Raw genomic sequence first — 27908 nt, 5'->3', positions numbered from 1 at the left:
GTCCCAGAGATACTCGATAGAATAGTAATGTCGGTATTACGAGATTGCATTCCTTGCTACAAAATTTGTATTAAGTTCCAAATATTGAGTTCCTTATATTGCAATATCCATTTTAACAAAATCTCACATCTAATATGAATTATCAAAAAGTAAAAGAAAGACCAAAAACATGGAAAAACAAGACGAGAACGTCGGGGGAAGCTCACACTCTAAAGATGCATCTGATTGCTTGAACTATCTATCAAAGGAAAAAAGAAGAAATGCTCAAAATTTAAGAGAGTTTGTTGAAGCCTCTTCAGATCTGTGACTTTTGTTTTGTAACCTTAGTGGTTTACTAGACTCGATTTAAAATCTCATTCAATAAATTTTATATCTAAAATATTAAGAGTTATAGTTAGTAAATGATTTATGATGTTGGTGTACTTGACCGGCTTATCAAAGATTAAACGCTTAAAACATTATTAAAACCTAAAATATTGATGTGTACTACATCAACTCATCTAATAAATTTACATCTCATCCAATAAATTTAAATCACAATCAATAAATTTTAAATGATATCATTGGCAGTAAGATGGATATAGAATGTCGTATTTATCATTTAATGTTTGCAAAAACATTAACAATTTGATATAAAATATATAAATATATTTAATTTTTTATAATCATAATAGTTTTTTAAAAGAAATTAATTTTGTTTTGGAGTTTTAACGAAGCCAAATAAAAACATAAGTTATTACATTTTATAAGGATAAATAAGAAAATCACTTAAGCTCCACTATTTTATGGTTTCTTCTTTGAAGGTTAATCCCATTTTTCGATCGATCAATTTTAATGGCACTCACAAAATTATTATCCATTTCAGTTCTGCTTCAGGTTTTCTATTCCTCTGGCACGTGCTCGGGAGGGTGCCTGCAGTCCCTCTATTAATCTAATTATTTGTCTTATATATATATATATATCACATCTCTGATTAATACATATATTTGTGGCCATACATATAATTAAAATTATTTAATTATCATTTATCACAGTGATTTGTTGCCCTTTAAAAAAGGCATGGCAGCATAACTTTCTTGGATCTCGGATTCCAGCTCATCCAACTCTTCTCGTCCTAGGGAGTTGGGAACCCGCTTACGTACACCGTTTTTTGTTGGTCGTTACTTGTAATTGCATTGGACCCACATTTTCTATCCAGTGGCTAGAAAGGTGAAGGAAGCGGGGACGAATTTAAAAGGCCACGCCAGGCCCGATTCGCTACGAGACAAAAGGAGCATGACAACAACGAAAGGGAGGAGGCATTGACAAGGACGCCGCCCTCGTCGAGCATCGCCATCGAGCTCCGCCCCCATCGACGGCCATGGCGACGGAGGAGGTGCAGGTGATCCACTCCTGGTCGGCCCCCAGGTCCCTCAGCACCAGCCTCATGTACTCGTTCGCTCAGGTTTCCCCCGCTCTGGTGCTCCCCTCCGTCCAATCTTTCTTCTTTTCTCTGTACCCGCCAAGCGTTCGATCGTGGTCCGGTGGTTGGATCGACTCTTTTCTTGATTCTTGGGCACGTTATTTGCATTGCCACCGGATTCTGATGGCCTGCCGGTCCTCATTCTTCTTTTCCTGGTCCAGAGGGACGACATGGAGGTGGTTGATGAACCTCTTTATGCAAACTTCTTGACGGTCACTGGCTTGGAGAGGCCCTACCGCGATGAACTCCTGTCCAAGATGGTAATGAAGAGAACCCTTTTTATACTTTTTGTGAGGTGATGAAAGATCCAGTGCTAGGCATTAAAGCATGGGGATCGCCTTTTCCTCTGTGGTTTGTTCTTCGGAGTTAATCGAATAATAATCTTGTGTGGAATCTCTTAAGTAGTTCTATTGATTATCCATCTTTTAGCAATATTTCTTCTTCCGTTGGTCTTGCATTCATTTATCCATGCCTTCTTTTTGGCTTTGCTAATGGCCTTCACGTTATTCTGTTAGACGATTGATGTTTTGTTTCTGTTTCTTTTGTTAACCGCTTCGAATGTGATGTAGGATTCCGATGGAAATAAGGTAGTCAAGGAAGTGATTTTTGGGCCCGGAGAGAAGAAATACCGGTACTGCAAGGTACCATAGTTTCCATCGTTGTCACCCCCTGCATCAAACTGCTAATTAAAGTTATGTTGGACCTTTTGAAGAAAATTCCATCTTTACTTGCTACATATATTAATTTTCGAATTATGTTAAAAGAATTTGCTAGAATTTTCAGGGTGACCATGTTTTTACAGTTTATATTGCAGGAATAACTTGTATTTGTCAGGTAAAAGAAGTTAATGTTATGACTTTATGAATAATATCTATTATTGTTTATTATCATGGATTTTTCTCATTACAGTGGAGTCAGCTATAAAACAAAACTTGTGAATCTGAAAAGGTAGAAATTATGAAGTTGTTAGAGTCGAGTAATGCCAAAATTTTGAGCAATAAATTTTACCTCTTGGTTATTTGAAGTTATTGTATGTTTAATGAGCACTGCTTATGTGCCTTTTAACATGGATTAGAATGTATGAGACAACATTATTTACAATTATTGTTTGTTTCTCATTGCAACTATTGGTTAAAGTTTCAAGAGCATCTTACATGACATTTCATAGTTAGATTGTCAAAGATATGATGATTGTCAAAGATATGATGGGACAATTTGAGCAGCATATTCAATGTTGTTTTCTATTTTATGATAAATAGTGTTGTAGGCTACTGTCATCCAGTTTGTAAAAGAATCAACATCAGCTCATGAGAAAGGTGAAAATGATATGGGACATGATGTTTGATTTCTAAAGAAAGACCCAGTCAATAAGAATTGCATGCTTTGTTTGTCTCAAGAAAACTTCCAGATAAGCTAAGAATGTCTGAATATCATATTCAGTGATGTTGGATGAGAAGAATTCTAAGATCAAAGGGAGGACAAACTTAATGCAAGGAAAGATCATAAGGATTATAAAAGATAGGAATCAGTGGTGACCATCTTCAATAGCATGAAAGGAACGACATAAAGTTGATGGCATCCCCTTTTTCTACAACTAGCTCCTAACATATTGGTTCACTGCTAAATTTCTCTTTTCCCATTGTAGGAAAACAAGTGATTGAACCATTGAATACAATGGATGTGACTGCAGATTCATCCAATCCTACTAAATCTATTGATAGCCACTTTTTTAACTATACTTTTCTATTGATAGCCACTTTTTTAACTAAATCCTGCTAAAAGGTTGGACTAGAGAATTCTAAATATCGTTTGACATCAATACAGGATTTACTTCAGAACATGGAAGTCTAAGTGAGTATTAAATTGAGGCATGACCAAATGCTAGATAAACATATGTTAAGCCTATTTTCATCATGATTTGGATTAGACTCTACAAATGGATGAGATGAAAGTTCATCTGATTTGATTGTGCTTGATATGGATTGACCTTTCAATCTCATAATCCAATTAGTTGTACATTCAATCACCCAATTGATAAATCAGATCAGATATAGATTAATGTTTCATTTGGATTAATTATTCAACAAGATGGAAAAATTGATGAAGATACTCGTCAGAGTAAAAACTGGCGTTTCATGTACATTGAACTTGAGAAACTTCAATCTAGTCCCACAGAATCAAAGGCCAAAGCTAGGTCCCAGACCAAGTGCAAAAGCGTGAGGTGCAGCAGCATAAGCTTGGCTTGTCTTGTCCAATAATTTATGAGTTTTATGAGAGTGCGTTGAAAACAGTAAACATGTCTTAGTTTTTGTCTACCTCAAAATAGAGTAATGCATCAATCGATTTGAATTATTTAATATATCTTATGCTGCGATATAATCATCTATTTACATATGCTCGAATGACCCATCCTTATATAAAAATGTAGTTAGCACTAGTCCATATATTTATTTTGCAACTTGATCATTACCATCCAGCGGGTTCATTGGAGCTTACATATGATATGAACTTCATCAAAAAATGAGAAACATGGCCCTTTGTAGTTAAGTCAATAACTTTCTTCGCCTATTTCTTTAACCGGCCGAAGAATTTGGACCAGCCTGACCAACAAACTGGTTTACAAATTAACTGTTATGAAAAAATGATTCTTCTAGTTGACTTTGACTGTGAAAGGTGATGGATGTATGCATGCTTTCTCTTTAAAGAAAGCACAATTGTATTTTCTTAGGTTTATCCATATTGGTCTTTAATTAACTCTTGCGATATGCTTACCAACTAGAGCAAAAAGCAGTCATGTAACTTAATGCTACTACAATATAGTGTTTGAAATGAACTAATTTGATAACCTTCTTCGAAAAGCTTTCAAGTTCTCTCTATATACTTGTCAACATGAAATTTCTAACTTGGCTAGTGGGATTTGTATCATGAGTTTTTTTTGAAGTATCATTATCTTGTTAGCATCCAATTATCATGGTTCTTATATTGATTCTCTGTTTTTGTAGCATATGGCAAAGCAACGACTTCCGAATTTGTCGAATGATTTGATGAGGAAAGGAAAGCATTTTATATTGATACGTAATCCTCTTAATATCTTGGTAAATATCACCTTGTGAAACATGACTTTTCCTTTTGGCCTAGCCATAATTTTCTATGCAATTTTATATTACTCCAAAATCTAACTATATAAGATGTTTGATTATTGATTAGAGAGGATTTACTGAAACTGGTTGATACTAGTTTTTGTAACCTCTTAGACCACCATGATACTGGAATATTTTTGCAGTACACTGACATTTACCACCCAGTATTACCAAATAAAATGATGAAAAAATAAAAAGTGAATGACCTTATACTGGTAAACTACTTGTTTTGATACTGATATTTGGCCAGATCATTAAATATTGGTTACTATTTATAAATCAAAGGTTGTGTAGTTTCCAGTATTGCCTGTCATCTTTCAGCAAATTTCTCCTTAGGAGACTCTATTGGAAGGATGTTTTAGGTTAGCCTAAAGGTCCAGTGTAACTATAACTCGATATCGTCATCTCATGCTCATCGTGGTTGTAGGGACATTTGTGTTGTTAAAATTGGTGGTCATATGCTTGTTATATTGGAATCCAAAAGCAACAGTATTTTTCTGAAGGCTTGCAGCCATCCTGTGCCTTTAGAGAGTAGGCTTGTTCAGGAAATTTCAGAACATCAAATTTGGAAGTCAGTGGTATTATGTGATAAGCCACTATATTGAATTAGGTAACTTCTTGTGGCATTTCAGATATTGTATGAGTAGAAAACTATCAATATTTTCATTAGGAATATGAAATTACTAAATTCTGAGAGGCAGATCCAAGACACGATGCCCATTGTAGAGCTTTACATAGTAACTAACAATGAAACATAGATTATTCAAGTTATTGAAGCTATTGAACAGTTCTGAATTAATCAGACACTGCATTGTTGTCTCTTGAACATTATTCAAGTTTAACAGAGAGTCTTTCCAGGTTAGAGTCCTTTTAATAATTACACATATTGGTTACTTGTCTGAAGATCTATAAACACATTTCTCAGATATGCTACACTGGATTTATTTTAATTGCAATATAGGCTATTTGATATTGTGATAATTGATTACATTTTAATCAGTAATGATTGGCGTGGATATATTCAGGAAACAAAGTTTCATCCTCTTAATATGTTTGCCTACTCATTTGACAGTGTGGTTTTTGTATGTCATCAGCAATCATTCAATAAAGTTGTATCACCTTCATTTCTTGAGCTGGGTTTGGGAGATCTTGTATCGATATACAGTGAGCTTTGTGAATTGAGTAAAGCTCCACCTATAATAGATGCTGATGATTTACAAAAAGATCCTGAGGTTAGTTTGCTTCTTGTTATTGTGTTTTTAACATAAACTTATTCATCATTTGTTTAGTTATAATATTGTAAACTATCTTAAGGGACGTGCCTTTGGTGATAGTACTTATTGTCTTTTTTATCTTGTTTAAGGAGAGAAAGGCAGGGCCAGAGATATTGAGATCAAGGTATACAGTTTCAAATGAAATCGCCTGGTACGGGCGGTACATACCAGTCCGACAAAAGTCTAGTACTTGGACTACTCGCTACCGGGCAGTATTTTTTTATTTATAAATAATATATATATATATATGTTATTTATAAATAAAAAATATATTATTTATAAATAATATATATATATATATTATTTCGGTGACGTCACCTTGCCTAGGGAGAAGAGAGGCGACATCGCACATTTTTTTTATTTTTTTATATATAATATATATATAAATAAAAGATTATATATATCAAGGTTCGCCGAACCGTACCATACCAGCGTTTCGACGCTGGCTCGGTACGGTACGGTACGGCGTACCGAGCGGTACACCGAGGTGTACCGCTCGGTACACCTGATTTCATCGATTTATCCCTCCGAAAATACCTGAAAATTAAAAAAAAAGTTAGGATAGAGTTTTCAAGTTACAAATAAATATAGTAATAGTATAAGTTTAGCAAAATCAATGTAAATTTGGTAAAAATAGCATCACATATCTTTTTCGGGCTTTGAGGTAGTCTTGTTCGAGGTTCGTATTTCAGCTCGTTATAGATTGAAATATCTATAGAAAAATCAGTTGAATTGTTAGACTATTTTGTTACAATATAAACTCTAAAATTCAAATGAATTAAATAATCATATATCTAGATATACCTGATTGTTAATTCTACCACCAAAACGAACGACGGGCCTCCACGGGTGGTGGATCGGGGTCCTCGATCCGATACATATCAATATGATACGTTTGTTGGACCCAATCATGAAATTGATCCCATGACATAGTGTATTGATACACCGTATGCCATTGATGCAGCAATGTGGTACTGATCGTAGATTGATCGTCATAAATCATATTTGTCCGAGGCAGCTCTTGAGGCATATATTGGTGTTGTTCTGTATCATGCTGTTGCTCAGAGAAGGATGACCAACTATCACCATACTGTTGTTGCCCATATGATTCTTCATAATACGATGGCTGTGAATACGATGAGTCTGTTTCTGTGTCTATATCATGTATGCTCTGTCGCATTTGTTCATATTCATCCACTGCCTTCCCCTTCCCCTTCTCCTTTCCCTTCCGCGCATAAACTTAACCAGTACCTTGTCAAGTTCCATGATTTGAATCTTGAGTGGCATGTGTAAAATATTGCTCCTCAGTCCATTCACCACCCTCAAGTTGTGCAGACGAGACCAACGACTGCCCGGTATCACCGCCATCATCTGTTGAGGCACTGCTGTCCGTGTTGCTGTCATGTCTCTGGACCGAACGAGAAAGAGAATGTGATTGTGAAGGTGTCTCGTCGCCCGACTCGATTCTTTCCAACGATGCAACTGATGCTATTGCCTTCCCCTTTGCCTTTGCACGTTGGGTGGACGAGTGTGACCGTTGGGTATCGGTAGTTCCTCGAGCAGTTTGACTCATACCTCTTGATTAGAAAGTTCTTCCTCTTAATCTTCCCAAATTTACCTCGATTGAATTCACAAATCGTTGTTTTATAGAGTTTATGAGAGAAAAGAAATGTTTGAGAGAGAGTTTAAGAGTGTATAATGAAATAGGGGAGAGAAGATTAGTTTAAATAGGAGGAGAAATGGCTCCAACGGTCAATTTGACCGTTGGAGCACTGTAGCACTGCTACAGTGTGGTAACGGTCGATTTCGACCGTTACCGAGTGGTATCGGGCGGTAACGGTCGAAATCGACCATTACCGAATGGTACCGGGCGGTAACGGTCGAAATTTCGACCGTTACCGCCCGATACAGGCTTTTTTTGGTGTACCGCCCGGTAGAGGGCGGTCCGCGTACCGGTCGCCTCTCGGACCGGTACGTACCGCCCGTACCGGGCGGCACACATCGGTATGGCGAACCTTGATATATATATATATATACCAAATAATATACCGCTCGGTATACAGTACCATACCGTACCGTACCGAAAGAAGGTTGAAATTTCGGTACGGTACGATATTTCAATCCTTGATTAAGAGATCCTAAATTCAAGCTAGCTGGAGATTCCACCTTCAGCTTAGCTTGAGAAATTTAAAGATATTACATATGATTTAAAGAAATTAAAGATACTGGTGATAGTTATTTGGTATAAAACTTCAATTTGGACCAGAAAAAATACTAAGAAATATTTGGCTGAACAGTGAAAAACTAGTTGATGGACCAGAATCAGCATCTTTGGTAGATTCAATCTTATTGTTCAATGTAACTGTGAGTCTGCGATAGTATCTAAAACAATATTGTTAAATATTTTTCTTTCTATTTTTATTTGATAAATGGATGGATGATAGAAACAGAGAAAAAAAATATCAATGATATATGATTCCAACATGTATGGTCTATGAATTACCTCATATTAGGAAATGTGATAAAGCATTAATACTGAATGACTATAAATAATAAAATGATAAGAATAATAAAGAGCCTTGGGTTAATAAAAGTTGTGGAGATCGATTCTCAAATTTGTTGGGAGCTCCATCAAAGAGTTCAGAATTAACCATATTAATGGGGAAGCTACAGAAACAATGAAACCTCTGAGCATAGGATCTTACTGAAAATAAATCCAAATAATTCATTGGGTGGGATCGTGGAGCATACCGAGAACAAAATTGCTTATTATGAGTACTCATGAATTGAGCTAGGAATGAAACAATAAAGAGTCAATATTTGCCCATGAAACCTTTATTTTTTGAGATTTCACTATAATATTTGACATCATTTGTTGAGTAAAAATAAAGGAGCTCGTACATACTTGATAGTTCCGCTTATGAATACTCCACTGATATGAGAGGTTCTTAAATGTAAGTTGAGTCCCTGGTTCCCTAATTGATTGGTCTTCTCTAAATTTGACCCGGTTGCCATGAGTAGGACTCTGAACATAACATAATTGTCTGATCAAAGGTTCTCAATTTCAGTTTATATTGGTGTATCGATGTGTACCGGCATTATGCCCAAAAAGAGTTGAAAACAAATACCTGGAGGTAGTGGTCCAAAAATGTCGATCGGTATGCCTCGGTAATGGTCGAAATCCGGGGCGTATCGATCGGTACACCTCGGTAATGGTCGAAATCCGTGGCGTACCAACCAGTACGTCTCGATAACGATCGGATTTCAACCATGTATCCCATATCGCCCGATACGGGGTCAAAGATCACCCAGTAGAGGGCGGTCCGCGTACCGCTATCCTCTTAGACTAGTACGTACCACCCGTACCAGGCAGTACACATCGAAATTGCGACCCCTGGTCTGATCCAAGATGCACTATTGCAAGTAAAGGGATTTAAATACGAATTGGTTGTGCTCGAAAATAAGCGTCAAAGAAAAACCAACTTATGTCCACTTTTTCAACTCGACCTTTCTTTCACCATTAGCTCAGCTTCTCTCCACTTGGAAGGCCAAGCTGATGATAATCACAAGTGCTTTTGATGGACTAGAGTGGTAGTTATAGGTTTGTGATTACCACAATGCCACTTTATGTGACAGAAAAGTCTATTCCAGTGAATTGGTTGCTAGTAGTAAACATCAACTTTTTCATTTTGGGATTGCATTTGGAGTTTCTAGACTCTAGAACACATGGAGAAGTTCAATCTAATTTCCTATATTTCTCTTTTCTGGTTGTTAAAATTATTTGTCTATTTTAACAAAATGTTCCATCTTAATATGGAGAGACAGACATTCCTTTTATAATCTAGATTTTAACACAATGCTTCAACAACACAAGGTTTTAATTTTATTTTCATATCATGTTAAACTATTAACACAGGTGGCAGATTATTTTCTTAGCATGCTTTGCAATATTCAAGTGCTTTTAGAAAAGATGGGCCACCCTATATGGGTGTCACAACTTACATTTAGTTTCAGATGAATTTGAACATGTCTATCACTAGTTTCTCAACCATCTCCGTGGTGTTGCTAAATTTCATGATTTCATGACAAATATTTGCCTTATGTTAATCATTCTTGATGGAATTTAATTTCACTACATTGCAGACTGTCCTGCGTGGTCTTTGTCAAGATTTGGATATCCCATTTCAGACATCAATGCTCAAGTATGGTCATATGGATTTTTGAATTCGCTTGTTCTGAGTTGTCATTTATCAATTATAATTACTATGATGATGCTAGAAGTATATACTCTTGCAAGTATTTAAGATTACAAGCTATTGTAATATATTTTTTTGTAAATTAAAATCTGACTTTTTTAGTTGTAATGCATAGAAATTTCAGATTTTAGGCTTACAGTGTTAAACTTCTAATGTACAATGTAAAGGTTCAATTCAGAAGAATGAATTGGTGTACAATGAATAATATTTCATGTTGTAGGTGGCATTTCATACTTCATCTTTGGCTCCCATTTGCTTGTCATATTCCTTCTTTTCCCTTTTCTCTGAAATGACCATTTAGGTCTTTTCCTATGAAGGTCTGTCTTCTAATATATTTTTTTGCCTTTAAATGTTCCATCTTTATTTTCTTAAAAATATCCCAATGACTGTTGTCAAGATTCTATTTGAAATGCATATCCATTAATGCTATTAATTCTTTCTTCACTATTATTAATTATAGTAATATATAGCTATTAGGTAGTTGCTTATAACCTATGGCTTTCTATTTAGTGTTGGCATCACAATTAGGGTGCTTCTATGCGACCTAGATGACCTAGGTATGAGTCACAAAAACAGCCTTTTCTCCTTATGGGAGTAAAACTATATGTACTGATCCTCCCTAAACCCTGCACTGATAGAAGTCTTGAGCGTTGGACAATCCTTTTCTTACCTAGAATGAGAACCTCCTCGTTCTTATGACTTCATTCCTTGTCTATCAAATTATCATGTATAACTTCAGATTTGTATATTACCAACTCATCACTTGTAGGCAGGCTAGATTATGACATTCCTGTAAACATATTGACCAACTTCTGTCCTTTCTCATAAAAGCACCAAATGTGGAAGTTATAATCTAGCTGACAGTCTTCGATTTGCTTCACTAGCCTAACTCATCTAAAAATGATGCAAGAACCTTTTTGGTATTTGAGCCTAGTGCGATGAAACTTAGAGAAACAATTTTAAAGTGTGGCCTTCCTTTATTACTTTTCTTGGAAAACTATGTAAAAAATTTTACAATAAAGCATTTAGCACATATACATTCCCTACTTGTACTCCATCTTTTGACCCACAACTATTTGTAACAATTATTGAACAGAATTTAACTGCCAATTCAAAACTTGGATCCAAACATGAATACCTTAAGACATAGATTTGATCTTCTTAAGGAAATCAACCACTTAATGAACAGGTACATAGTTTTTTTTATGTTTTTGCGTAAAATGTTATTGAGATCACGGTTATTGTATAAGATGATATTGTTTTAGAAACTATCGCACGCATCTATCTGAGGGAGGTGGAGATTTGTTTCTTTCATCTTTGTGACCATGTTGAAGGAAACAGTGCAGCTACCCAGAATTAATTCACGTAGATAGATGTGTTGTCCTCTATTTTGTGACCACTGAGGAAGAGGAAATAACATGAAAGTTAATTGTCATTTAATTTTTTTTACTTTGCATTTCATCATTTTTCATTTATGAACTATTTCTTACCTTCTAAGTTAGTCTACTAAGATTATTGTTTTTGGTTAAGATATTGGACTTTACTCAAAGTAGGGGAAAAATTGCTTAAGAATATGTGTTTGTATGTAAACATGAAGAAATAATCAATCTGTTGTGTACTGACATTCCACCTCCCACTTGGTTGCAAGAAGAAGGCAAACTTGAACATAAACTTAAAACCTTTGCCTTCCTGTTGCAGTCTATGAAAAGGCAGAATTACTTTCTTTATATTTTTGTACACCATCACTCAGATATAAAGTATCATGGTTTCCATCTTAAAGAATAAATATATCTTGCTTTCTCAAGGTTAAAGTATGCTTAGGAAATCTTCACTGTTTTTTTAAATTCTAAAATAAGAAATGTATGTGTATTCTTTTGTCATTTGATCTCTTCTTCCTCATATCATGGAGTCAATTCTTAATTTGCCTGGATTTACAGGTGGGAAGCTGGTCCAAAGCCAATTGATGGAATTTGGGCGCCTTGGTGGTATGGGAGTGTGCACAAGTCGACAGGTTTCAAAAAACCACACCTGTATTCTGTGGTAAGAATTCCACTTTCAATGTCTATTGGAGAACCATGTTTCTGTATAAAGATAGTTATTTGTCCCCATATTTAAATTTGTTGACAGCTGCACTTGTGTTGATGCAGCTCATATTGAAAAATTGTTTTGATAGGGAGATTTAGAATATCTTTTAGTGTATTTGATTGAGTTGGATATACCATTTGGAAATGTGCATAACCTACCGAGAGAAGGATGGCATGGACAGTAGAAACTCATGTTGAAGAACTCTAATTTATTATGCAGAAACAAGTACAATGAGTGTAGTAATACATAATGCCACAAGAGGATGGGCAGAGATGTAACTTCAAGATTGTTTATGATAGCCCAACGAGCGAATTTGGTTTTGCTGATTGTACAAGAGTTTCAACCAACATAGATACTATGATGAAATGAAGAAATGAGGACCTAGTTGTTGACAAATCTTGGCATCACATGATATTTGGTATTTGCAATATAAACTGATTAATTTTTTAGTTTGTAGCAAGTCAAAAGATGTGGAGACAAATAAACCTGCCAGTGTCAAGAGGCACTTCTAATGGTGTACATGCCTTTCATAATATATAGGTGCTTGTAGTTGGTTTAGCATTTGTGAAAATTTCATTTCGTTCCTATTTTTCTTGATAACAACTTCCTTTATTACCATTTTTTTTCCGTAATTACATCTTTCCCTTATGCCAAACAACTGGTAGACAAAAGATAATATTTGCTTGAGAATTTTTTTGGCATTTTTTGTAAAGCCACTGAAAATATAATATGATAAAAGAATCTTCTATTTTATAATTGAAGCTACACTCATCAGTCAAGGACAAGATTTATTTCCATGCACCCCTAGTCTTCTTCTTCTCACTTCTGCTCCACTCCTCTTCCTCACTTGTAATTAGTGACCCTTTGTTTTCCTCCCCTCTTTGTTCTTTCAGCTCCTCTACTCATATCTGCTCTCAAACACACAATTTGCCTTTTATTTTGTAGTGAATGGTATCTTCCTGCTAGTAGTTTGTTGTGACTTCCACTGTTTTTATTGCAATTATCTGAAAATAAAAGTTGGTCTCTGTAATACATTTGTTTTGTTGAGTACCTACTGTTAGTTACTTGTGCTTCAGCATTTTAAATCATATTGGATTTAGCTCTATCTACCAAGAGGTTAAGGTTTTGATAATCAGCCACAACCCCGTTTCATCAGGCAGCTGCATTTTACATGCTGCCAACACTTAAGGACCAACTTCATGCAGAAACAGGAGTTCTTAAAATTCTGAGACTAGTGACTCAAACACAGAGCTGTTAATCATCCATCCTCTTTTACACTTCTTCGGCACCCAATCCTCTTTTCTGATGATATGAGACACCAAGCAGATGAGGCGATGCAAAGCAACGATTGTTATCAAAGCTCTAACTGCATGAAAATGTAACCCTGAAGTGGGTTTGAAAGCTCGAGACTGTTGGGACTAAGCAGTCATGTTCATGAGGAAAAGACTGTCAGTTTTACATTTTAAACCCTTTGCATAATGAGGATGGGCTTGAGTAGTTGTGGATCATATGGGTGAACTATTAAATTGAGAACTTTGCAGTAGGCTACTTGGTCATGTAGGCTGGGTTGCTCTATTAGTCTATATAATGTGTGTTTTCATGAATGTTTAAGGGCGAATTTCATTTTTTTTTCTTTACACAATTGTAAAACTACTTAGGCATAATTCTGAGCAAACTGCAATTAAACTTATTTGATTAAAACACTCTGAAATACAATTTATTGCTGAGTCAATCCCCACTTCTGGCCTACTACTGAATTATAGTGTAATTTGTATGGCGATTAAAAAATAAAAACTCTTCTGTGTTATCTATGCATAGGTTCCATGGTCACTTTGCTTCTGGATTGATTCAGGATTTATGTCAACTTTTGTTGCCAGCTACAGTAAATAGAAACACCTAAATCGTAGTTTGCATCAAATTCTGTTAACTGTTCATGCTTTTTTAATAAGTGGCCATAGTCCTAAAACCATTTCAAATTATACTGTCTTGTGTATTGCTGTACATAATATGTATTACTGTCGAACAATTTGTTGATTCATTCTAGTATGGTTGAAATCAAGGTTTGTCATATCGAATCGTACCGCCTGGTATTGTAGCAATGTACTATAGTACTGTAGCAGTACAGTGCACTATTGCACTGTTATAGTGACAGTACTACATCAGTATACTGTAGTAATACTACAGTGCTCGATGCATCTGGTTGTGCTGCTTGGTACACCGTACCATACCGGTACCGAGCCCAGGTCGAAATACCAGTATGGTATAGTATTTCAAACCTTGGTTGAAATATTGGTATCATTTGCTGTAATGCTTAAGACCATTTGTCCTTTTTTTCTGACATTTAAGTGGAAAATTTTGGATGTTTCTCATGTAAAAAAACAATGCAGACTTTTCCAACTGAGTTATATGACCTGCTAGAACAAAGTCTGCCTTTCTACAACATGCTCAGGCAACATTGTAGGAGATTGGTATCTTCTCTGCATCCTTCATTACCTCTTCCTCATCTTCCTGTCCCAGCCAATGAAAAGTTGCTTGTTTGGGTTGGTGATCAGCTCTTACCTCGTGAGAATGCCAAGGTGTTGGAAAAATCCTGATTGTCAGTTCCTGTTACATTTATTCAAACTGCTTATTTCATTGCTTTATCTGTCTAATCATGTTGTTCTTAAAGGTGTCAGTGCTTGATTCAGTTGTACAAGGTGGCGATGCAGCATGGGAGGGACTTCGTGTATACAAGGGGAAGGTTTTTAAGCTTGATGAACATTTGGATCGGTATGTTTATTATCCAGTTTACTTCTAAGTTCTAAGATCCTTTCTTAAACAAGGTGACAATGGGTGCTTAGATAATATGTTCTCGTTTCTCATTTTCACTCTGTATACCAGATTGTTTGATTCAGCCAAAGCTTTAGCCTTTAGCAATGTTCCAAACCGAGAAGAGGTGATATTTAAAACTTGTTGCTGTAATGCTATGCTGTTCAACCTTATAACAAGTGTTATTTTTATTAAAATATTAATGGTAGCTTTGGCATTTTTTGGAAACAAAATAGAGTTTACTTGACATGTTTACATCTTTTTGATTCACCCTTTCAGATAAAGGAAGCTGTCTTCAAAACACGCATTTCAAATGGGATGTTTGATAATGCTCATATTAGACTCACTCTAACACGTGGCAATAAGGTAATTGCCATAGTGAGATTTCGATTATCCAACTATACTTTAGATATTAAATGCATCTAGAATTTATTACAGTTTATAGCCAGAATTTATCTTTAAATAATGTTGTATTGATCTCCCATAGGTTACATCTGGAATGAGTCCGGCTTTTAATCTTTATGGATGCACTTTAATTGGTAGGCTTCAAAGTTTCTCTTTTAGCATCTTTATTTCTTGGTGTTCATTTTGCATCATCTTTATAGTTGTTCCCATTTATTCTCTTGTTTTCTACCCTTTGAGGCCTAAAATAAACATGAACTGGTTTTTATGTGATCAGAACATTTGGGTTTTAATGCCCATGTAATGAAAATTCACAATCTTAATGTATCAGAAATTGTTTCTTTGGGTAATGCAGTGCTTGCTGAGTGGAAACCACCAGTCTATGATAATTCAGGCGGCATAAAATTGGTTACTGCAACCACTCGTCGTAATTCTCCAAATGTAAGTTAAATATAATATTGTGGTGTTGTTCGATTTTATTAGATGTGTCCTTTGCTGAATCTTGGTTTCATTTAGTGCACTAAATAATTTGAAGTATTTAACCTTTCAAGTTAACAAAACAGATTGAAACAACTCCAAGTTGTTCCAGTGATCTACGGTGAGCATGATAAATTTGCCAGTACTTTATACTGTATAAGCACAGATATGTTCAATTAATGTGTTACTATCATTAGTTCTTATTGCATTGAAATGGCAGGGCTTCATTATAAAAGGGTGATGATTTTTCACAAAATTATTGCACATCTGCAAATTTTCTTATGTGTTTCTGTAATGTTCAAAGGGATGTGATCATCATTGTCACCTAAATCTTTTCTTATGTGTTTCTGTAATGTAGTGCAACCTCAAAATTTTTGGTTCAATTTCTTATTTTCTTGAAACCTACCAAACTGCATATTTATGTTTTACATTTTTGGTTCTATTTGTACTCAAAGCTCAAGTTACAGTAGTATATTTTCTGTTTTCATCAAATTTTCACCATTCTCCTATCCATTATTTTATGAGAACATTAAGAATTCTATTAAAAAAGACACTATAAATTATATTATGTTGATAAACAAATTGAATGGATGATGATTATATCAAGTTCAAATAAAAGTAAAATGAATAAGCCATAAAAACTGGACACACCATAATATTTTTGTTTGTCTTGTTTTTGTTTGGTTTCAATTGTAAAATAGTTTGGTTGGTTCGAAAAATTCTCTAACCATTTTTATTGGTATAGAAATTCTGAATGATCATGCCAAACCAGACAATATTAATGTAACCAGGTTTTAATCCTACTTCATTAATAATTAGAACTGGTCCAGATTGTTAGGTTTAGGACTCTCTCTTTTATTTTATTGTATTTTAGGACTTATTATTGCTTGTGAAATCTGATTTGTTATATCAGGATCAGGTATTATTGTCTATAAACTATTGCATTATCAGTTATCAGTAATTTGTTCTAGTTTAATTCGAAGTTTATTTGGAAAATCTGTTACATTAAGTTTTAGACTAATTTTAAGTTTAATTGGTGTGACTGAAAATAGTCTGTGGATCACAAGAATCCTATCCACGCAACAGCAGTGCTACAGTAATATAGTGTGCGAGGTGGAGTTTCATATCTTATTTCTGAGGATCCAACTATTGAAAGGAATTAAATTCCCCATAGAAAAGTGACCAGGATCAGATTAGCCTCCTTGGCAACTACCACAGTGTATGGATGTATAATAAGAACACCATCAACACCAAAAAAACAGTTCAGCTTGATCTCAGAAGCATCATCAATGATCAAACAATGGAAAGGGAGGAAAGGAATTTAATTCTAGTTAGCCACCTTGTCATGCAAACGTTGGTGAAATTTGGTTCATTGTTGGAATCAAAATTGGTAGCAGAACTAAAAAATCTTTGAAATGAGAATCAAAATGACCAATTCTATGGCAAGTTTGGTTTGTGTACTTTGAGATTGAAATGAAATGGCCAAGTTTACATATTTGGTTTATGATAATCAGTTTCAAGATCTGACATATATTATCAATTTATTGTATTTTACTTTTCTATGTAATAAGTTCATATCATTGTTATTGCATGTTATTATATTTTGTAATATTTATGTTTTTTCTATAATTATAGCCTTTATATTCAGGCAAGGTTTGCAATACCGATGTGTACTGCTCGGTATAGGCAGTATGTATCGGTTCGACAAGGGACCGGTATGCGGACTGCCCTCTATCGGGTGATACCATAACCTGACCCCGTATCAGGCGATACATGATCTGTATTGGACAGTAATGATCGAAATCCGATCGTTATTGACCTGTACTTATCATATTTCAGCCATTACTGATCAAGGGCTGAGATTGTCCTATTTCAAACGGTTAAATTGATCATTTAAACCATAGGAAAGGGTTTTCAGACCCTTTCCTCCCCCCTCTTTCAACTCATATCACTCTCTCAGTCTTTCACTCTCAAATTCATTCTCACTCACATCTTTCTCTCATTCTCACATTTTCACTCTCGTAAACTCAATAAAGCTACGGCTTGTGGATTGGATCAAACTTGGGAGATTAAGAGGAAGATCCCTCTAGGTCAGAACGTGGCGGAAGGAGTCAGGCAACATCAAGTTAGACTTCTCAAGGAACTAGAGACACACAATCGTCGCAATCGGCTGCCTAGCGTGCAAAGGCAAAGGTAATAGCATCAATCGCACCGTTGGAAAGAATCGAGTCGGGTGATGAAACACCTTCTCAATCGCATTCAACAACCCGCTCAATCCAAAGACATGACAACGACGTGGACAGTAGTGCCTCAACTAATGATGGCTACGATGCCGAGGTGTTGATGATCCCATCTACATAATTTGAGGGTGGTGCATAGACTAAGGAGTAGTATTTTATATATGCCACCCAAAATTCAAATTATAGAACTCGATGAAATACTAGTCAAATTTATACACGGAAGGGGAAGGGGAAGGCGGTGGATGATTTTGAGTAGATGCGACAGAACCTATACAACGTAGACACAAAGCGAAGCTCATCATATTCAAAACTCTATTCTAATTTATTTTTGCTAAAATTATACTATATTAATATTCATTTCTAATTTAAAAACCCTATTCTAAATTTTTTTTTCTATTTTTTAGGTATTTTTGGAGGTTTTTAAGCTCATTTTGGGCATATCGTCGGTATTCCCTAGTATACTGTTAATACGCCTCTGTACGTACTGTACCGAGCAAGGCTCAATACATTGGTATGGATCGAAATTGCAAACCTTGTATTCAAGTTTATATTATCTTTTACCTATACTCCGTTCTACCTAGGATTTGTTGTACCAATGCGTACTGCTCGATACGGGCAGTATGTATTGGTCCGATAAGATATTGGTATGCGGACCGCCCTCTACTAAGCGATATCAATCACTTGACTCCATATCGGGCAATTCGGGGTCTGTGCCTAGTAGTAACGGTCAAAAATCCGATCGTTAGCAACCTATATCAATCAGTAACGATCGAATTTTGACCATTACCAATCAAGGGCTGAGATTGCCCTATTTTAAATGATCAATTTGATCATTTGTAGCTTAGAAAAGTGTTTTTAAATCCTTTTCTCCGTCCTCTTTCAACTCATTTCACTCTCTCATCACATGTGGTTCATGATGATTAGACTACGACTATCACCACATTGATGTACCAATGGCATACGGTATATTAGTACACTATGTCGTGAGATCAATTTCAGGATTGAGTTCGACAAACATATCATATTGATATACAGATACATATGATTGAGGATCTCGATCCACTACTCGTGGAATTCCATTATTTTTTTTTGTGATAGAACCAAGTATATCCATCGATTGATTACTTAATTCATTTGAATCTTAAAGTTTAAGTATAAAAAATAATCTAACAATTCAAATAATTTATTTGTAGATAATTCAATACTAATGAAAGGACGATTCGAAATGTACCAAAAAACTACTCAAAACCCGAAAAAGATGTGGCACTATTCTTTCCTAATTTATATTATTTGCTAGAATTATACTAAATTTATATTTATTTCTAACTTAAAAATCCTAATCTAACTTTGTTTTTCTATTTTTTGGTATTTTTTGGATTTTTTAATGATTTTAGGCATACTGTCGATATGCCTCGGTACGTACCATACTGAGCAAGGCTCAGTGCATTGGTACGGACCGAAATTGTAATCCTTGGTTCTACGATTTTGTTTGTTATTTATTATTTTTTAGGTTTAAATTATTTGAAATTATCTTTTTTGTATATATAATATTCTGTTTTTATTTGTTTGTATTATTGATTATATTATATTATATCTACATTCTTATTTTTTTATTTTCACTTTATTTTTTAATCTATAGTTGTTTATTTTATATTATTTGATATGCACATTGTGTTATATTATTTAATTGCATATTATATTTTATGTATTTTTAAATTTATATTAACCTGTACTTGTGTTATTTAATTTTATATTAGTCTAATCATATTGTAGGGAGGGTCTCAATATCATAATATAATATTTCTCTAATCATAAAAATTCCAGGTCAAAAATTAGAGTTTGGGTTCTAAGGGTAATTTGATTTAGCTTCTTTAATATGAATGAGAATGTGATGACCTTAATCCAAACATCAATAGTGGGAAATAATGATTTCCATTTCCATTTCTTGTCCACTTTTCATTTTACAAGTTCGGCGATCCTTCTATGACCACATTATATCCTTGTGACTAGGTTTAGTGTCAAGATATAATATAATATAATCAATAATACGTACCGGTTTAATTTCGAATAATACTATCCGTACCGGTATTATATTCTTAATTTAGTTCAATAGGTCTGTTGGCGTACTGGTACGTATCGCCCGGTACAGACGGTATTATTCGAAATTAAAATCGTTGGTCAAGAATAAGATATAGGTAATACTGTAATATATTTATCATCTACAGTTATGTTTATTGTTTAACCCCCCAAACCCCAAATAACACATTTAACTTGTCAGGCTTAGGAGCAATTAATTTTTAAATAAGAAAACATTTAATTTTCATTGACAATGTTCAGAATCTGAGCGTCAGATCATAGATTTAATTGACTAACCTGAACAAACATATCTTAGAACCATTTGTGTTCCTATTTACTTTCCATTTTATTAAACAGAATCTTAGCTAAATCTCAGAAGCATGATCAAACCAAGGGAAATGTATCAATGATATAGACTCCAAATTTAAGGAGTTTGTTTTGGGCAGCTAAGATCCTATCCAGATGCACCTAAAATGTTCAATTGGTTTGAGATAAAGTATATGAATAATATCTTTGGGCTGTGGACGTATCATATGATGAGAGTTTTGGTATCATATGATGAATCAGGGTAGAGTCATGGCCTGAATGTCTTTTACATCTCTCTTTTTCTTTTGATCTCTTGTCCCTTCTTTCTTTGACACCTTCTTCTGCATCATAAACACAGCAACACCTACTGACATCGACTTTGAAAACTAAAGCCTAATATCTGCATAGGCAAGTTTAGGAAAAGGCTAATTGGTAGGTTGAAGATCTATCTTACAAATTCAAATTGGAGCTTGAACCCAAGAAACAGCTCTGCAGAATTCCTGGAGACTCTATAAGAATCTATGAGCAAATGACAGGCTTAGTCTAAGGGAAGCAAAGTTCATCTCAAAGGGGTAAAATAAGCAAATTAGCCAACGAACACAATGTTCAGCAACCTTTTGAAGTATTGCAATTTTCTTGAATTTTATGGTTTTATTGTTCTGGGAGATTTCTTTTCATTATCTATCCAGTGATGGAGTTTTACTAGGTTACAAATGAAACTTGAAAATTGATTTGTCATTGTATTCTGCTGTGGGTGTATAATGATAATTACAATGACTGAAGAAGCAAACCACTGTTAGTAATTGGTATTTCCTTTCTATCCTTACTCATCATAAATTTTTTGTCTTCTTTCTTATTAACATTATATAATTTGAACTAAATTCTTTCATCTTATTATGTTTTGTGCTTAAGATAATCTGTTTGCACCTTTCTTCCAGAGCATAGACTCCAAGATTCATCACAACAATCTTATCAACAACATATTGGCCAAGGTTCACTTTTCCTTTGAAATTCAGCAGCACTTCTCTAGTTGTTTTTTTTTTCAGACCACTTTTCTAGTTGTTAATTCTTGGTTTGGTTTAACTAGCTCCCATATTCTACAGATTGAAGGCAACCTTGCCAATGCAGATGATGCCATCATGCTAGACAAAGATGGTTTTGTCTCTGAAACTAATGCCACAAACATTGTGAGACAGTTTTTAATTAGTAGATGTATCTTAATTTTTTTATATACAAAAATATTAAAATGCATCAAATCTTTTTTGCAGTTTATGGTAAAGAAGGGGCACGTATCCACACCTCATGCTGATTACTGCCTTCCAGGCATAACTCGGGCAACTGTGAGTTCCATCATATTTATTTCTGAGCTCTGCCAATTGTTAGTTTTCAAATTGAAAGAAGCCTCAACATGTGGAAAGACAAAAAATTTATTTCATGGGAAAAGCTTTCTACAGAGATGGGATAAATGTTTCGTGGAAAATCTTTTATATCAACTATAAAAATTATTAGGGAAACCTACTTCATGTAGAAAGATAGAAGTGCTTTTAGAGAATTATAATGTTTATTCTTCCATAATTTAAGAAGATGGGATCATCTTTCATATTATCAGACCTGACAGTCAGCATAGCACTTATATAAGTTCTGTACCAAGCATTACCTAGTAAGCTTTACCCAACTAGGTAGCCCTGCAGACATCCCTAGTTAACTCGGTTATTTGATATGACTAAATGACATCTGCATCAGTCACCTAAGATTCTCTCTCATTATGCGGTATGATTTATTTGATATGTTGGAAAATGAAAAGATCCAATATAAGATACCCCAATTATTTTCATAATGGTCCCATCAAAAATAAATTAAAAATTGAATACGAGATTATATGATGATCTCTGTCTCAGAAGTCTCATTTTAAAATATACCATCAAACCTTAACTGCAACTTTACATTAATGGTTATAATCAAGGTATGCAATATCGTATCGTATCAGTGTTTTGAGGTTGACTCGGTACGGTACCGGCGTATCGAGTGGTACACCAGGGCATACCGAACGGTACACCAGGGCTTATCGAGCGATTTCCTCTTACTGTAGCAATATAGCATTATTACAGTGTAACACTGTAGCACTGTAGTACAGTCCGTCCGGTAGCGGGCGATCCGCATACCAGTATGCCGTCGGACCGGTATGTACCGTCCGTACCAGGCGGTACCATTCGAAATTGCATACCATGGTTATAATAATTAAAACCACTTTACTTGGATAAGCTAAGACCGCTTCATTTTAGAATATGTAGTCATATAATAAAAATATTGAGCAGTTTGATTGCTTGAAATCTTTCTTGTCCAGTCTTGAGGAAGATAATATTCAGATGTTCTACTGATTCTGATACTAGTAATGCATAAGAAGTTTGGGTCAGAGAACAATTTTGAACTAGCATTTATTTTAGATGTATATCATGATTTTCCTCCTTGATTGCAGGTTATGGATCTCGTTATACAAGAGAATCTAATTCTACATGAGCGACGCATAAGTCTATCTGAGTTTCATGCTGCAGATGAGGTATGCAATTTTTTATTTTCAGAAAATGAAATATTGGTCCAAGTGTCTGATATTTCTTTCCTTTTCCTGAGTCAAAATGACTAAATAACCATATCAAAATGGTTTCTCCATTTTGTAATCACCTGAGTTCCATGCTGTAGATGTGATATGCAAATATGAAATCCAGAAACTTAGTCAAATTCAATCAAGTGTTTAATTTATATTTCTTTAGTCATAGTGATTGAATAACCATATCAAAGTGGTTCGTCTTTTATTAGTTTTACACCTTGTCAGCTATCAAGATGATTATCCTTCTAATATGTAAATTTTATTTTTCTGTTATTTATGTTTTTAATACCTTTATTTCTTTGTTTGCTTGAGTTGAAAGCATTAAGGCAAATATACATGTTAATGTAACTGTGTGGCGATCACCAAACTGAATCTGCATTTACCAGCCTCATATGAAGATTTTATGGTCTCCTACATTAAAGAGTGCTGCAAGAATAGCAGGAAAGACAAGTGTTTTAAATGCTCTATTGATTGGTCCCAGATGCAAATAATGCAAAAGTCAAATCCCCAAGGCACATATAGAAGCTAAGGATATTAAGGTGAATAAATTAGTAAACCTTGGAAATTTTAACTTGAAAGAAATATCACAGGTAGTAAAAAAGCTATGGTTGTGGGCCATGTGACATCAAACTAGAACTTAACATTTGTCTATACAGAAAAATTCTTGAGCACGAAAAGGGCATGAGACTCTCATAAATGTTGGGTCTGGGGAGGGTCAACATGCGTAGGTGTGATTTAATTGACTCGAACCCTGGTCTCCCAGGTTGCATAGGTGCAACCTTTGGTTGTCCCAAGGTTTGTCCTCTGAAAACTACCTTGGAACATTGAGAGGAAATGTGTCATAAAGAAATAATATCAAACAATTTGAAAAGTTGATTGCGAAGGTTTACAGGTTTTATTCAATAGAATCTCAAATTCTCAACCATGTGGTGGAGCAACTACATGATTTTTGTGTTTATAGGGTGGATTTTCATGTTGCCACTGCTCTTGTGTGGTTCATGTGAAGTACATGCCCAGAAACAAAAATGCATCTTTGGACAGATGAGCTCAATTTGAAAGCCATCTTAAAACTCTTGATCTTATTTTTCTCCTTGTATGGACTGTGATATTTGGTTGTTTCCGTATTGATGGAAAAGGTTTACATTAATGAGTTAATGATATCGATGATAGATTGCAAAACAGATGTAGTTCTCAGTCATGTAACTAATGAATGGTTATCAAGTATTCAAATGTATGCAATCATCAGGAAAAAAATAAAAGCTCTTTGAGGTGAACTGCAATGTGATTAGACAAAGTCACTGTGGACTCTATTGTTCCATGAAATGATCATATTGCATGTTAATCTAACTGGCATGAATTGAATGTGGTGCTTGTTCAGTATGATTTGAATAGCATAATCTATATTTTCTTCACATAAGGTGATTAGGTTGCTTCCTTCCATGTGCATACTAATTGAGTTTTTTTTGTAATATCAATTTAAAATTGCTACCAAAAGCTCTACTGGAGAGCTTCAGTGCACATCTGGTTGTGACCTTCAGTACTCATAGCATGCATGTTATTACTTACTTAAAGCTCCAAGTAATTCTTATATGAAAATAGTAAGCCTTTAGGTTGGTGATTTGGTTAAAGAAAAATGTATTTTTTCTAACAACCAGTTTTGCGATTTTATTGTCATGATCTCCTGCTTAAGTATGATCAGAAATTGAGCTGTTTGAGGATGTCTAGATAGTGGTTATCTATTAGGCTTTGGCTTGTGTCATGCAATATCAAATGTCCAGTTACAGCATGTTACTGTTAGAATTGAGTACAATGTGAAGAAGGATTATGAATTGGGATTATTGGAAAAATATTATTGTTTAATGTTACTGGAAACTGCATTATGAGATAATGGTTATTGAATAACTTTATAATGGATTGTATCCACCAGAAAGATATAAGAACTTTAAAAGTGATTTGATGTTGAAAAAGTAGCACACAAATTCAGAAATGAGGACTACATAAAGTTTGATTAGCCTTAAGCCTCCTCTGTCTGTTAGCAGGTCATGTCTTTCCAGTCAGGATGTGAGCCCATTTTAAATAGTTCACATTCAATTATTTGGTCCAATTTGAATCCACATAAGTCAATAAAATATGCACTTTTGATGAGTTCTATGAATCATATCAATTGAAGCTCTTGAAGCATGGCATGATCTAGAAAATCTAGAGCTAGGAAATCTCAACCTTGCCACTCCTCTCCTGAAATAATTATTTGTGGCCAGACCACTTGCATGCTGATAGGAAATAGGAAATAAAATAAAATTTACAACTTTGCTAATAAAACCCTCCCTGGGTGAAACATATTTGGCAAAGCAACACCTAAGTTCATAGTGTGATACAACCAGTGTTATAAATAACCCATGGTAGCACATAGGTGGTAGAAGATCTTCAAATCAAATGGCTATAGTGGGACACTACATGCCCAAAGTGCACAACTAATGTAAATTGTGATTTATATCACCAAGGAAAACCTAGTAACTTATCAACAAAGATTCAAACTCCAAAAATCAACCGGTGCATGGAAAGTAGATGTCATATATAAAATTAGTAAATATGTGACATGATCAACATCAAAATTTTATATAGTCATCCTATTTTTGTTTAATCAGTGTAGGCTGGTGCCGTGGAGTGGTAGTAGACAACGGTCAAGGTTCAACTGTTTGAAAAACAGGATACTGTGGAATTGGGCATGAAGCAGTAACTATACCAAGTAGCACAATTGGTACTATAGTAGTCACTAGACTATCACAGCAGCTGCTATCAACTTAAAGCTCTTTAGTGCTTACTGTGGTGCCTGACCCTCTAAAACTGAACTATGCATGCTTTTCAGAACAGTGGTCGGGGGACTCTGGACCATGTGCTTTTTGGAAGCCAATATTTGACTGAAATTGTTGGTGTTAGGGTTTTTTTTATTTCATCAAGGGTTTTCTGGCATATGCCAATTTAATGACTCTAATCCTAGTATTTTGCAAATAATTATCAAATTATTACTTATGAAATGTAATGTTTTACCATATTGTATCACACCAACAACACAATTTTATACTCTGTTGTATGATGATATTTTTCTTGCACATTATTTTGTTGACTTAGTAATGACCCTTTTTCATCACTTTAATTGCCAAACTTTCATTCTTGAGTGGTTATTTCCTGTTGTCCTCTAATAATCTTTATGACTTGATAAATATATCTTCAAGCTTTTTACCATATTATATCACTCCATTATTCTTTTTTTTTTCAAACTTTAAGAAGATTGGATTTAGTTGTTGCTAATGTCAACTCTGCTTGATGACTTTGTATTTATCATTTGTAGGTTTGGACAACTGGAACAATGGGTGAACTTACACCAGTAAGCTTATATTGTATCTAATTTATTTTGTTAAATTTTATTCTTCAAAAATTTTATTGACAATTTGTTATACATCTGTTGGTTGTACAATTTTCTAGCTTGCTTTTCTAGTTTAACAGTTTAGTAGAAAGACTTGGATACACTCAGGCGTTGACAGGGGAAAAACTGTTCAGTTTAAGCCTGGCAGACATCAATGAAAATTAGAATAAATCGATTTTAAGTGATGACCCTAAACTCAACCAGTTCTGAAGCTCCTTGCCAGTGTATCATAACAAGGGCAAATATGAACAAGATCAATAATATACTGCTTTAAGTTCGATGTATGACACTTAAATTGGGGTTCTAGATAGTTAATCAGTATCCAAACATGGATAATATACAGAAAAAATATATTAGTTTCTGCATTCTCCTAACCTGTAATACAAGGCAGAATCTTGTAGCTTTAAGTTTAAACAGATTGTTTTGGGATAACTTGTTTCCCAAGAAAGAAGAATATTTGTGTGAGACTTGCAATTGGATGATGAGATATATAATATGTCGGTCATTGTCGTTTATCCCCAACATAAAAGATAAGACTGAAAGCATCTGTTCTAGGGTGCACTTGAGTTTAGCCAAATCTACATACTTTTTATGGACTGATTAGTTAATGTTGGCCTACAAGTTTCGCATTTTTGTTAATATTTTATTGGAATTTAAGTTTTATAACCACACAAATGGAACTCCAGTGATTTTTTTTCTTTTTCTGTCAGCTCAGTGTTCACTGTGAATTTAAGAATGGAATTTAGGGACCAAATTCCTTTCCTAGGGCTTAATTGACTTGACTGGTCATAGTTTTACCTTTGAGTGTCCCATATGTGGTCTAGATCAAGTTACCTTTTCATAATGGTTCTCAGAATAAATAATTCATTTTACGTGAGAAAAAAAATGACAGGAGTTGCTTGAAACAGGTGGTGATGATCGATGGCCGCGTGATTGGCAATGGAGAAGTTGGTCCGATCACGAGAAGAATACAAAATGCCTACAAGACCCTGACCGCAGAACTTGGTGTGCCAATACCCACGCATGCAGATGCAGAGGGATAATGCCATTAATCTGACTGGCTCTGTTGTAGTTTCTCTTATAGTAGCACTTTTGGTTGGGTGGTTTCTCCCCCACAACATTGAATCCTGCTATTAAACATGGATAATGCTGGGTTGTCTCTCAATCCTAGTTTGTTTTACTCTTTTTTCATCATCTGTTATGAATTCTTGGATTCCTTGACAAGGCTAGAATGTATTATAGTCATCCACCTTGTATTAGGATTTGAGAGAGAGAGAGAGAGAGAGAGAGAGAGATAACTCAAATGCTTTTTTCTTTTCTTTTCTTTCATTCTTTTCATTCCACTCTTTCCAT

General features: G+C 34.8%; 1 protein-coding gene across 1 annotated transcript; it reads left to right on the top strand.

Moving 5' to 3' along the window:
- Nucleotides 1–1283: 1283 nt before the first annotated feature.
- On the top strand, nt 1284–27746 carry LOC135650214 (branched-chain-amino-acid aminotransferase-like protein 1). Its single transcript, XM_065169443.1, has 19 exons — nt 1284–1444; nt 1624–1722; nt 2032–2103; nt 4465–4557; nt 5697–5834; nt 10020–10078; nt 12070–12172; nt 14605–14793; nt 14886–14986; nt 15098–15152; nt 15305–15391; nt 15513–15564; nt 15783–15868; nt 21465–21518; nt 21630–21713; nt 21795–21866; nt 23003–23083; nt 26481–26516; nt 27464–27746. The coding sequence occupies exons 1-19, from the start codon at nt 1361–1363 to the stop codon at nt 27596–27598; spliced, it is 1680 nt and encodes a 559-aa protein (XP_065025515.1). The 5' UTR covers nt 1284–1360; the 3' UTR covers nt 27599–27746.
- The last annotated feature ends 162 nt before the right edge of the window (nt 27747–27908 follow it).

This window comes from Musa acuminata, chromosome BXJ3-9, assembly GCF_036884655.1.
Source record: "Musa acuminata AAA Group cultivar baxijiao chromosome BXJ3-9, Cavendish_Baxijiao_AAA, whole genome shotgun sequence".
In the NCBI taxonomy this organism is placed as follows: Eukaryota; Viridiplantae; Streptophyta; class Magnoliopsida; order Zingiberales; family Musaceae; genus Musa; species Musa acuminata.
Note: the sequence above shows the minus strand (reverse complement) of the source record. Positions and strands in the feature narration are given on the sequence as shown.